Below are 12,148 nucleotides of genomic sequence, written 5' to 3'. Positions count from 1 at the left end.
TAATAATAATAATAATAATGAGTGAAATTCGCTCGCTATCTGTTAGGGTAAGGCTCGAAGGACAATGTGCAGTTGGAATTCCTGGAATATCTGGATTCCTGGAATACTGTTGTCTTTGATATACACACACCTACACGCTATTCCTGTACGTTGGCTACGTTATGACGGTATTATTATTATTATTATTATTATTATTGATAACCAGACATTTTCTCTCTCTCTCTCTCTCTCTCTCTCTCTCTCTCTCTCTCTCTCTCTCTCTCTCTCTCGGGCTGCAAATTCCTCTTCCTCGGAATTCACGTTAGACTCAGTGGCCCGCGAAAGGTAAACTTAACAACATTATTATACAAAGAACTGGTAGAATCTCTCTCTCTCTCTCTCCCTCTCTCTCTCTCTCTCTCTCTCTCTCTCTCTCTCTCTCTCTCTCTCTCTCTCTCTCCGGTGAGACTCTGACAATGCGTCTAGTTCCCACTATCTACCAGAAGTTGCTGAGTCATCGCTATTATCTCAATTATGGTAGCTGTTGTTGGAAATATATATATACCTTTCTTTTTTTATGGATCACACTACTGTTTTATATAGATATTTGGTATTTTTTCAAAATGTTTTTTAGATTCGGTGGCATTTTTAGTCTGATTTTATGATTTCTTTCGTGCACGAGTTACAACGATCATGCCTCAGTTGACACAAGCACATGAGAGAGAGAGAGACCTTACCTTACAGACCTTACATCTTGTTCGGGTTGCCCCAGGTCCCTCAGTGTGAGGCACCTCTAATGTCTACCAGAGAGTTGCTAGTACATCTTCCGGTATATTTTGCATCTTCCAATCTTGGATGGTCTGGGATGCAGTTTAGATATTTGTCGAGTTTATTCTTAAACACATCTACGCTCACTCCTGATATATTCCTCAGATGAGCTGGCAACGCATTGAATAGACGCTGCATTATCGATGCTGGTGCGTAGTGGATTAATGTCCTGTGTGCTTTCCTTATTTTTCCTGGTATAGTTTTGGGCACTATTAATCTACCTCTGCTTGCTCTTTCTGATATTTTTAGTTCCATGATATTTTCTGCTATTCCCTCTATCTGTTTCCATGCCTGAATTATCATGTAGCGTTCTCTTCTCCTTTCTAGACTATATAATTTTAAGAATTGTAGTCTTTCCCAGTAGTCTAGGTCCTTAACTTCTTCTATTCTAGCTGTAAAGGACCTTTGTACACTCTCTATTTGTGCAATATCCTTTTGATAGTGTGGGTACCATATCATATTGCAATATTCAAGTGGACTACGAACATATGTTTTATAAAGCATAATCATGTGTTCAGCTTTTCTTGTTTTGAAGTGCCGTAACAACATTCCCATTTTTGCTTTACATTTTGCCAACAGAGTTGCTATTTGATCATTGCATAACATGTTCCTATTCATCATCACACCAAGGTCTTTAACTGCTTCCTTATTTGTGATGGTCTCATTATTAGGTCCCTTATATGCATATAGCTTTCTTTCTCTGTCTCCATAATTTATTGATTCAAATTTATCAGAGTTAAATACCATCCTATTTACCTCTGCCCAATCATATACTTTGTTAAGGACTCTTTGTAGAGCGTTCCTATCTTCATCACAAGTAATTTCTCTACTTATTCTTGTGTCATCTGCGAAACTACTCACTACCGAATCCTTCACATTATTGTCTATGTCTTCAATCATAATAACAAACAGTATTGCAGCTAACACCGTACCTTGCGGCACACCGGATATTACCTTGACTTCATCCGATTTCTCGTCGTTTGCAATAACTATCTGTTTTCTGTTGTGTAAAAATTCTTTTAACCATCTTCCTACTTTATCCACGATATTGTGTTTTCTAATTTTCTTCGCTAATATATTATGGTCTACTTTATCAAAAGCTTTTGCAAAGTCTATATAAACCACATCTGTTTCATTTCCGCTTTTCATATTTTTGAATATGTTCTCACGGTGGACTAACAGTTGGGTTTGTGTACTTTTTCCGGGTACGAAACCATGTTGTCCTTTATTAAACAAATTATTTTTTATTTAAATGTTTCATAATATTTTTCTTCATTACCCTTTCATACACTTTCATAATATGTGATGTTAGACTCACAGCCTATAATTACTTGCCTCTAGTCTTGATCCACTTTTGAAAGTAGGGGTAATATATGCTAATTTGTGCTCATCATAAATCTTGCCTGTATCTACACTTTGTCTTAATAATATTGCAAGTGGCTTTGCGATAGAATGAACTACTTTCTTTAACAAAATAGCAGGAATTCCATCAGGCCCTGCAGCAGCTCCATTTTTAATTTCATTAATAGCCTGCACAATATCAGCTTCATTAATATCTATGTCAGCTAAATATTCACTATTTTCATCCCTTACTTCTATATCATTATCTTCATTATCTATTCTAGGGGTGAATTCTCTCTTATATCGTTCTGCCAGTATGTTGCAAATTTCCTTTTTTTCATTCGTTAATCTCCCTTCAATTCTCAGAGGGCCTATTTCTATTCTTCTTTTATTCATCTTCTTCGCATATGAGTATAATAGCTTGGGGTTTTGCTTGATATTTAATAGGGTTTTTTCTTCCAAGTCCCGTTTTTCATTTTCTTTTGATTGTATAATCTTTTGTTCTGCATTTTCTATCTTACTTTTTAGTTCTATAACTTTCCATGCATTTTTTTCTTTTGCAAGACCTTTTTTCCACTTTCTGATTTTCTGGAACAAGATCCTTCTGTCTCTTGGTATGCATGAATGATGTTTACTTTTCTTCTTCGGTATATATTTTTCCACTATTTTCTCCAATATTTTATATAATATCTCCGTATTTTACCCTTATGTCATCACTTACGAAAATGTTATCCCAATCTTTGTTTAATTCTTCATTAATTTCTGACCATTTTATATTTTTACTTTAGAAGTTGTATTTTCCATATCCTTCCCACTTTTTCATTTCTTGCTTATCTCTATTTTCACTTGCTTTGGAATGAACTGTTAATTCTATGACATTATGGTCTGAAATATTCGCATTATAAACTATTATTTCTTTAACATAATTCATCTCGTTCACAATAATAGGTCTAAAGTATTTTCCTTTCTTGTTGGCAGGTGAGTAAGAGGAGAGAGAGAGAGAGAGAGAGGAGAGAGAGAGATAGAGAGAGAGAGAGAGAGAGAGAGAGGTGCAAAATAACGGATGTAGAATCACTTACGCTGGTGTGATTGGCCAGGGGTTGGTTGGGCGGTGGGCGGTTCGACAGGTAGCTATATAGGTATGATACTAATCCAGTATAGGAGGTGATGGGAGTGATATATATATATATATATATATATAATAATATATATATTTATATATATATTATATTATATTATATATATTATATAATGTATTATATATATATATATATATATATAGATATATATATTATATATATATATATATATATATATATATATATGTATATGTATATGTGATATATATATATATTATAATAAACTATTACTTTTAAATCATTATCTAAACCAGGTGTTTAAAGACGTTGTGATGCTTTCTTTAGGCACTATTATTATTATTATATTATTATTATTATTATTATTATTATTATTATTATTATTATTATTATTATTATTATTATTATTATTATTATTATTATTATATTATTATTATTATTATTATTATTATTATTATTATTATTATTATTATTATTATTATTACAGGAGTCTCAAGGAGTTCAGAGCCTATGTACCATTGCATCCCATGGCCTACGTTGCTTTCGGATTTGGTGGACCAGTCCTTATAGGGTAAGTTGATTTATTATTATTATTGATTATTATTATTCAGAAGGTAAACCACCCCTATTCATAAGGAACAAGCACCCCCCCCCCCATGAAAAAGGGGGCCCACTACCTTGAAATTCTTTAAGCTTCCAAGGAATATTACAGATGACAGGGCTAGAAAAACCTGTAGCAGAGTAAACAATGATTAAATGAATCAGTAAAGATATAAGAGTAAGAGAAAGCTATTCAAATACAAGTTGAATTGTCTGTTCGGAGAATAAGATATGACTGACTGCTGATGAAACTATCACAGCAGATTGTCAACACTCCAGTAAAAGTTATATAGTGACAGATTTTCGTAATTTTTTTTTCTTTTTGGAAATTACTGAATCGTGAATCTTCCGTGACTTATAGTGAATATTGAATGCTCAGTGAATGCAAGTGATTTCAGTCAACTTTCACCTGATCCGTGAATATAATTCGTGTCGTCGGGTGTGAAAGTGAAGTGCAGTCTCTCTCTCTCTCTCTCTCTCTCTCTCTCTCTCTCTCTCTCTCTCTCTCTCTCTCTCCGCTTATTAGCTCCTTTATCTATCTATCTATCTATCTATCTATCTATCTATCTATCTATCTATCTATCTATCTATAAAAGTAATCAAACCCACAATCACGTTCTAACAGAGACGAATTTCTCTAACACCCACTCCGACATCGAACCCAGGCTCCAACCTCTCTTCATTTTGTGACCTGTGTGTTGTGGGGGTTGGGGGTTGCCCAGTTGGTACAAGCTGATCAGGATTTCAGTCAGAAATATATATATATAATATGTGTGTGTGTTTATTTAATAACAGTACTTTCTCCTTGTAGGCTGGTCACGTTGATAATCCACGCGACGGTACCCATTGGTACACCAGGCGTCGTCGTACCTGCCATTGGCATATCTAGGTGTTGGTTCCATGGTACGTATCAACCCCCAAACCACCCCACGCCCCGCCCCCCTCTCTCTCTCTCTCTCTCTCTCTCTCTCTCCTCCTCTCTCTCTCTCTCTCTCTCTTTCCTCGTCAAGACGGTTATTTGCAAAACGCGCTGTGTCAACAATACATTCCAACCTATTTACATTAAACGAAAACCAAACAAGAGGTAATGGATGGAAACTAGAACTGAAGAGATACAACACATCCCATTGTGGGAACTTCTTCATATACAAGATATGTTTAACGTGGAATAAACTGCCACCAGAAGTTGTAAACAGCAACAGTGTGGAAGAGTTTAAAAGAAAGCTAAACAAAATCATTAGGAGGACACTGTGAATGCACAGTAAAACCTGCTCCTACAGATTAAGTGAGCACACGATATCTCCTCTTAGGATGGACTAACAAGTCTTTGAGACATTCTAATCCTTGTAACTTCTTGTAACTGTCTCCCAGTCATTAGGTATATTCAAGTTGAAACAGAAAGCTGAATACGTGTTTGTGTAGGATATTTAAGAATCTATATATATATTTATATATATATATATATGACAAATCTATATATATATTGACATACATTATATTTTTCTAGGACACCAAGATGGGTTGAAACAATCTCTCACATTCCCAACCGCCAGGGTTACAAGATACACGAACGTTTACAATAGGACCAGGAATGTGTACAATCTTGAGAATTTATCATCAAATTCCTGTATCTTTAACTCAATGCAAAACATTTTTTTCAGACATTTTTAGACTCTTCCATAGGGCTTTCCCACCCCCCAACCAAGAAGAACAATAATAATAACAACAACAACTATAACTAAGTAGTCTGTAGGCTTACCCTTCGAGTAAGCAAAAAAATATAAGTAACCAATTATCCCATCCTCAAATTCCTGTATCTTTAACTCAATGTAAAACACCTTTTTCAGACCTTTTTAGGCTCTTACATAGACCTTTCCTAACCCCCAACAAGAACAATAATATAACAACAGCAACTATAACAAAGTAGTCTGTAAGGCTTACTCTCCGAGTAAGCAAAAATATATAAGTAACATATTCTCCTATCCCCAAATTCCTGTATCTTTAAGTCAATGCGAAACATCTTTTTCAGACCATTTTTTAAGGCTTTTCCGTAGACCTTTCCTACCCCCTAATAAGAATAACAACAGCAGGAATAATAACAACTATAACAAAGTAGTCTGTAGGCTTACTCCCCGAGTAAGCGAAACAATATGAGTAGACGATTCGAATGAAAGGTGAACTCTGACCCAATCCCTACCATCCACAGGTGACATGGAACTGTTTGTGTATTTCTACGGCCCCATCGCCGCCCTCTTCCTGTGCAACATAGCCCTCATCATCTCCACAACATACAACTACATGCAAATCGAGCAGGGGGCCCTGGGGCTGGCCATGAAGGCCAAGAACGAGACCCCCCAGGGGTCCCAGCCCCCCATCGAATACGACAGACAGAAGCAGACGAGGAAGAACTTTGCTGAGTGAGTTCTCTATTGTTGACAGTGTCCCCTGTCAGGGTTTGACAGACCTCTTAGGGTCCCTGTGCTTGGCCTTTTGGCCTGAATTCTGTAATCTGTTCTTTGGAATTTTTTTCTTGTTTTTATTTGTGTTCTGTTATGTTCCTTATTTGAGTTTCTCCATTCTATGTGCTTTTGTACCTGTTTTGTTGACCCAACCTGCTGTATGTGTTTTCTACGTTTTAGTTTGTTCACCCAAGTTCCTGTCATGTTTTCCACTTGTTACTTTGTTTAGCCCATTTCCTGTATGTTTATCTATTTGTTGATTTATTGAACACCAACTTCTGGCTCTGTCTGTGTGAGTTTAGCAAGATATCTCACAACACCAAGAACAGCTGATGCAACTCGCCAGTTCTGAGTTATGGTCATTGTCAGCTGATCTCTCTCTCTTTCTCTCTCTCTCTGTAATAGTGGCTCTTCTCTAGTCAAATTCATAATAATTTATAAGAAATTCATGATATGTATGATAAATTCACATTTTTATACAAGCTTTTTCATATCAGTAATCTCGAACCTGCATTGTAATTGTAAATTTTTATAACAAATGTCAAATTTTTTATATCCTCTAAATATGATTTTTTGGAACTTGTTTTGAAATTGTTACTGAAAAATAGTCAAAATTTTTATGTTTCTGTAAGTGTTATTTTTTATTTTTTTACACCAGAATGTGATAGTTTTTTTAATTTCTTCTTTTTTTTCAGATTCAAGCACAAATTCCTGCTTCTGTCTCTGATGTGCTTCAGCTGGATTACAGAGGTCCTTTCATGGAAGATCCCGCCAGCAGAGATCTGGTGAGTCTCTCTCTCTCTCTCTCTCTCTCTCTCTCAAAGCAAAATCTCAAAATAAGAAGACGTCTTTGTTCTCTTTTGGCAAGATTCCTTTTTTCTTCAGTGCCACTGACATTTTCTTTGTTCTATTGTTCCTGTTTCCTTGAACTGCTGTCTACCTTGTTGGTTGCCCAGCTGCCCTTGTTTAGCTGCCACAAGTCTAGAGTCACTGAGTTATCATGAGTTGTTCCGCTCTAGGTCTCCGGTTGTGTTTGTTTTCGTGACGTTGCGAGATGCCATTCTGGTTTCTATGGCACTGTAAACAACTCCAGTAGATTTCTGTATAGTTTGAGTGGTCCTGATTCTGTAGTGAATATGTGAGGTTATATTTAACATTTGTCTAAGCCTTCCATCTCTGCGGCATGTGGCACTATTCCAAGGAACATGAAAACAACGAACAGATGATGGAGAGAATTTTTCGTAAAGGTCTTAAAGGAGCAACTCTGTCCTCATTTTCCTTTTCAATGCTGTCAAGGTTTCCTCAGAGACCATATTGTTTGGATCTGTGTGGTAATTTCAAGCGTCCCTTGATGTCTTCACTGTTAGAAGATGCTCTGGAATCAATCTCTCCACTCTTGTGTGGCTGCACTCTCCTGTTACGGAGTGTTGGTACCCAAGTTTGGTTAAAAGTGACTTTAATCTGTCCAGGTACAGTAATGGCATACTTGCAAGCTTGCTGTTCTATCTTTTAGCATTTAGACATCTTCCTACACTGGAGGAGTTGCTGCAAACCATAGTAAAGGACTTTATTTCCTCTTTTAAGACCTCTGAAAAAAAGGGAAGGCCTTATTCCCACCCACTTCCATCATGAGAGCAAGTAGTAGTAGCTCTCTTTCACAGAAAACAGGTGCAAGATCTTCAAGCACCTGATCAGTCCTATTGGTCAGTGATACCTCATCAAGGTATATCTCACAGATTGGGGATTTCTGGGTCCATAGGAGAGAGTCTCTCTGTCCTTAACAATAACCACTTCCAAGCAGAAGTGTTTGCCTGCGTGTGTGTGCCAGGAAGGGTATTTCTGCAGTACGAGATGGGTATTTTTGTGGAAGACTATAAATGAGCTGTCAACAATTAATAGTTCCAACATCATGGATGTTTATGAATAAACTGTAATCAAGACCCCACCTAGGGGAGTAAGAATACTGTGGTAGGGGGTTAAGAATACTACCGCCGTTGGTCCTGTGTGTCGTAAAAGGTGACTAAAAGGACAGCTGCTGCCTTGCAGACTTACTTTTTTAGTAAAAGCAGGTCCACTGCCAATAACTGTGGAAACGGCTGCCTTGCAGTCATACTTTTTTAGTAAAAGGTTAGGCCCACTGCCAATAATTTCGGTTGATGACAGCAAGGGCATGCGGTCGTAAAAACCCCCTTTGCCAAACAATACACCATGCCTGATGATGCCTTTGATAGAAGGCAGTGGAGGAGAAGGTGCATCAGGCAACCGATCCCTTAATGTAGGGATAACGGTGGGAAAGAGGAAGAAGACCCCAGCTAGTAATGAGAGCCAGAGAAAAAATTACCATTTACCACTGAATATCTTCCAGCCAACCTCCAAGGGAGAATGAAACAACCCAAAAAAAGACCCATTTCCAGTGTCTCTCAGAAACTCCAGCTGCCTGAACCCACTGGCATCTTGAGTAGGAATCTGTTAATTTCTCAAAGCTATGGCATTCAACTACCACAAATACAGTTCTTCAGGAACTAAGGTGAAGCATACAATTGAAGGCGTGCAGTACAACCTATGCTAGTGGGCCAAGCTGTGCCCACTGGGTCAAGATTAAGATAGTTTACAATGGAAAGATCAGCTTTAATCTTACGATATACCTAACAGAATTTTCTAAAAGAAACTCACTGACAGAACGTACCTATACTTAGGAAAACAGCTGTTTGAGTCGATAAGTAATAAATGGGTTTACCTCCAGGCCTCTTGCAGAGTGAAGTACACCTGCTTGGGACTTGTAAATGTTGTAAGAGTAAAATTTACTGTGTAAATTAAATTTAAATTTATTTCCCTTGTATGAAGTTTAAAACCTACAATACATAGCCAGCATGTTATATATCAATAAAAATACTAGTTGTATGTCAACTGATATTCCATTCAAAACTAACCTTACAATAGTCCCTTTCTATACTTTTGACTTTTTTAATAAGTGAAATGGTGCAATTTAACATCCATTGCTGGAAATAACAGAATTATAAACCCATTTAATGTTTTCCCAGGGCTCTGACGGACATCCTGAACAGCCTACAAGGCCTGTTCATCTTTTTCATCTTCCTGACGAACAGGAGAAACCTCAAGGTCCTGAAGGCCCGTCACCCGCGCCTCTACTCCGTCTTCAGGCCCGTCAAGAACGTCTTCAGGAAACTCAGGGGCGTCCTCAGGAAGGGAGGCAAGAGCGGCAACCAGGACGACTGCACAGGACTGGACAAGGAGCTGTCCATATCCTCGGAGTTCTCGGAGCTGTCGGAGAACATCAAGCCTTCGGATCCCACGGCGACTTGAAACAAGTAGATTATGGATCAGCGCGGCGAAATGCTCTTACTCGAAGTTTGCAATTTTCTTTTTTTTTGAGCAAATAAAACGCTTGCTTCTTATGATTTTTCTAAAAATGGGACGGACTTAAGAATTGGCAAGCAAGGGGCCAGAGGGAGAGAGAGAAGACGCTTTGAACGAGTCATTTCTATAATCTTAAAACTGTTGTATCTCGAAACAGAGATGTCAAACTTTGCATTGTCAAATCTTGGGTCTGATTCTGGACGTTCCTGCAGATCGAGAGGAAACATTGGCAAGAAATGAAAAGCACAGATTACAAAAGTAATACAGATTACAAATGCCATTAATCCTCTTGGTGTTCCCCCAATTGGCTTTCCATATCAGTGACGGTCCTGGATAGTGAGAAGTGGACCACGCAATACCCAAATGCTATAATATAGTGTTGATGACGTGCCATCGGAAATTGTGAAAAATAAGGACATCAAAGTTTATGAGGAAAGATTATACAGTGCGTCACCGGCTTACGGCGGATTCGATCTTACTCTGTTTTACAGCACTGTAACTTGCCGTTGCGTCAAGTTACGGTGCTAACGGCAAGAATAGGCATCAAGTTAATGGCTCTTACGGTGCTGTAACTTGATGCGACATCAAGTTATGGCGGCCTTAAAGGCGAAACACAGACTTACGGCAGAAATCAACTTATGGCGCGGTGCCGGAACGGATCCAATGCCGTAAGTCGAGGACCTACTGTACATATATATATGACATTACAAAATTTCAGTTCGTTTATTTTCTATTTAACGACATTACCCGATTTCCAGAGCAGAATCACCAATAATAATTAATCCAGTCGAATCAGAATTGACATTTGAAACTTCCCACATATAAATGGTGACCATGGAAAAACAGATGCAAACGAAAATGAACCCCCCAAAAAAATATATATATATTTTTTAAAGTGATATGAGGTCTTCGGTGATATACTTATGAAATGTAAATTTGGCAAATGCACAAACTTCTGTAACTTATTATGCGTTCGACTTTGTATTTTTACTTAATAGATTTATATTGAGGGCTTTGCTGACATAGACACGCGTGGTGTGTTTGTGTGTGTGTGTGTGTGTCTGTGTGTGTATGTGAGTGTGTGTGTGTGCTGATTGTTTGACTGACTTCTAAAAATCAGCCAGCGTCCCAACGATGATGTCATCCACCCCTAATGTGTATGTATACTTGTACATGTGTAGTATGTTCATATCCGCACGAAATTCCCTTTATGAGGTTACAAGGGGCCTGTCAGATACATCAGTCATCCTGTATTAGTTCATGCTTATATTTATAGCTTTTGTTAATTGTTATCATATGTGAAATAAATATATATGGACAAAAAGCTGCTTTTGTTGTTGTTATTCAGACCAAGGATTTTGAAAAAGGGATACTGAGTCATATCTCAGGAGACTCCCAAAGGATTCCATGTCAGGAGTTGTTCCTGGGGACTCAAAGGATTCCACGTAAGGAGTCGTTCCTGGGGACTCTAAAAGGATTCCACGTAAGGAGATCTTCCTGAATCTATGGAAAGTCTGTAGCATAATGTACAGTGTCCTACTGTATAGTATGCAGGGGCAAAATAAACAGGTCATACCTAGGGTGACCAGACGTCCACCCCCAACTTCGAATCTCTGTCCCCAACCTCGCCCAGACCCCAAAAAATCCCCACTGCAAATGCAAATCGTAATAGATTGCTAATTCTTCAAAGATATGACTTATGAATAATTTTTTCTCGAAACATCTATGGCTATTGTAGCAGCATAGTGGTTCATGTAAAAATGTTTTTATTATTATTACTATTATTATTATTCTATTTATTTATTTATTTTTTGGTCTATCACAGTCCTCCAATTCGACTGGGTGGTATTTATAGTGTGGGGTTCCGGGTTGCATCCTGCCTCCTTAGGAGTCCATCACTTTTCTTACTATGTGCGCCGTTTCTAGGATCACACTCTTCTGCATGAGTCCTGGAGCTACTTCAGCCTCTAGTTTTTCTAGATTCCTTTTCATGGATCTTGGGATCGTGCCTAGTGCTCCTATGATTATGGGTACAATTTCCACTGGCATATCCAATATCCTTCTTATTTCTATTTTCAGGTCTTGATACTTAACCATTTTTTCCTTTTCTTTCTCTTCAACTCTGGTGTCCCATGGTATTGCGACATCAATGAGTGATACTTTCTTCATGATTTTGTCAATCAACGTCACGTCTGGTCTATTTGCACGTATCACGCTATCTGTTCTGATACCAAAGTCCCAGAGGATCTTTGCCTGATCGTTTTCTATCACTCCTTCAGGTTGGTGCTCGTACCTCTTATTACTGCAAGGTAGCTGGTGTTTCTTGCACAGGCTCCAGTGGAGGGCTTTTGCTACTGAATCATGCCTCTTTTTGTACTGGTTCTGTGCAAGTGCCGGACATTCGCTTGCTATGTGGTTTATGGTTTCATTTTTCGTATTGCACTTCCTACATATGGGAGAGATGTT

General features: G+C 38.0%; 1 protein-coding gene across 1 annotated transcript in view; it reads left to right on the top strand.

Annotated features, from left to right (window-relative positions):
* LOC135205115 (probable G-protein coupled receptor Mth-like 1) overlaps positions 1 to 11,011 on the top strand; it is a 33,433-nt gene extending 22,422 nt beyond the window's left edge. Inside the window, exons 4-8 of the mRNA XM_064235463.1 lie at positions 3,733 to 3,816; positions 4,657 to 4,748; positions 6,052 to 6,262; positions 7,000 to 7,089; positions 9,346 to 11,011. Coding sequence (XP_064091533.1) covers positions 3,733 to 3,816; positions 4,657 to 4,748; positions 6,052 to 6,262; positions 7,000 to 7,089; positions 9,346 to 9,628 — 760 coding nt within the window. The 3' untranslated portion in view covers positions 9,629 to 11,011. The remainder of the gene's footprint in view (positions 1 to 3,732; positions 3,817 to 4,656; positions 4,749 to 6,051; positions 6,263 to 6,999; positions 7,090 to 9,345) is intronic.
* Positions 11,012 to 12,148: the final 1,137 nt, after the last annotated feature.

The sequence above is a fragment of the Macrobrachium nipponense genome, chromosome 48, assembly GCF_015104395.2.
Source record: "Macrobrachium nipponense isolate FS-2020 chromosome 48, ASM1510439v2, whole genome shotgun sequence".
NCBI lineage: Eukaryota > Metazoa > Arthropoda > Malacostraca > Decapoda > Palaemonidae > Macrobrachium > Macrobrachium nipponense.
The sequence above is the reverse complement of the archived record's forward strand: the minus strand, read 5'-3'. Positions and strand labels throughout refer to the sequence as shown.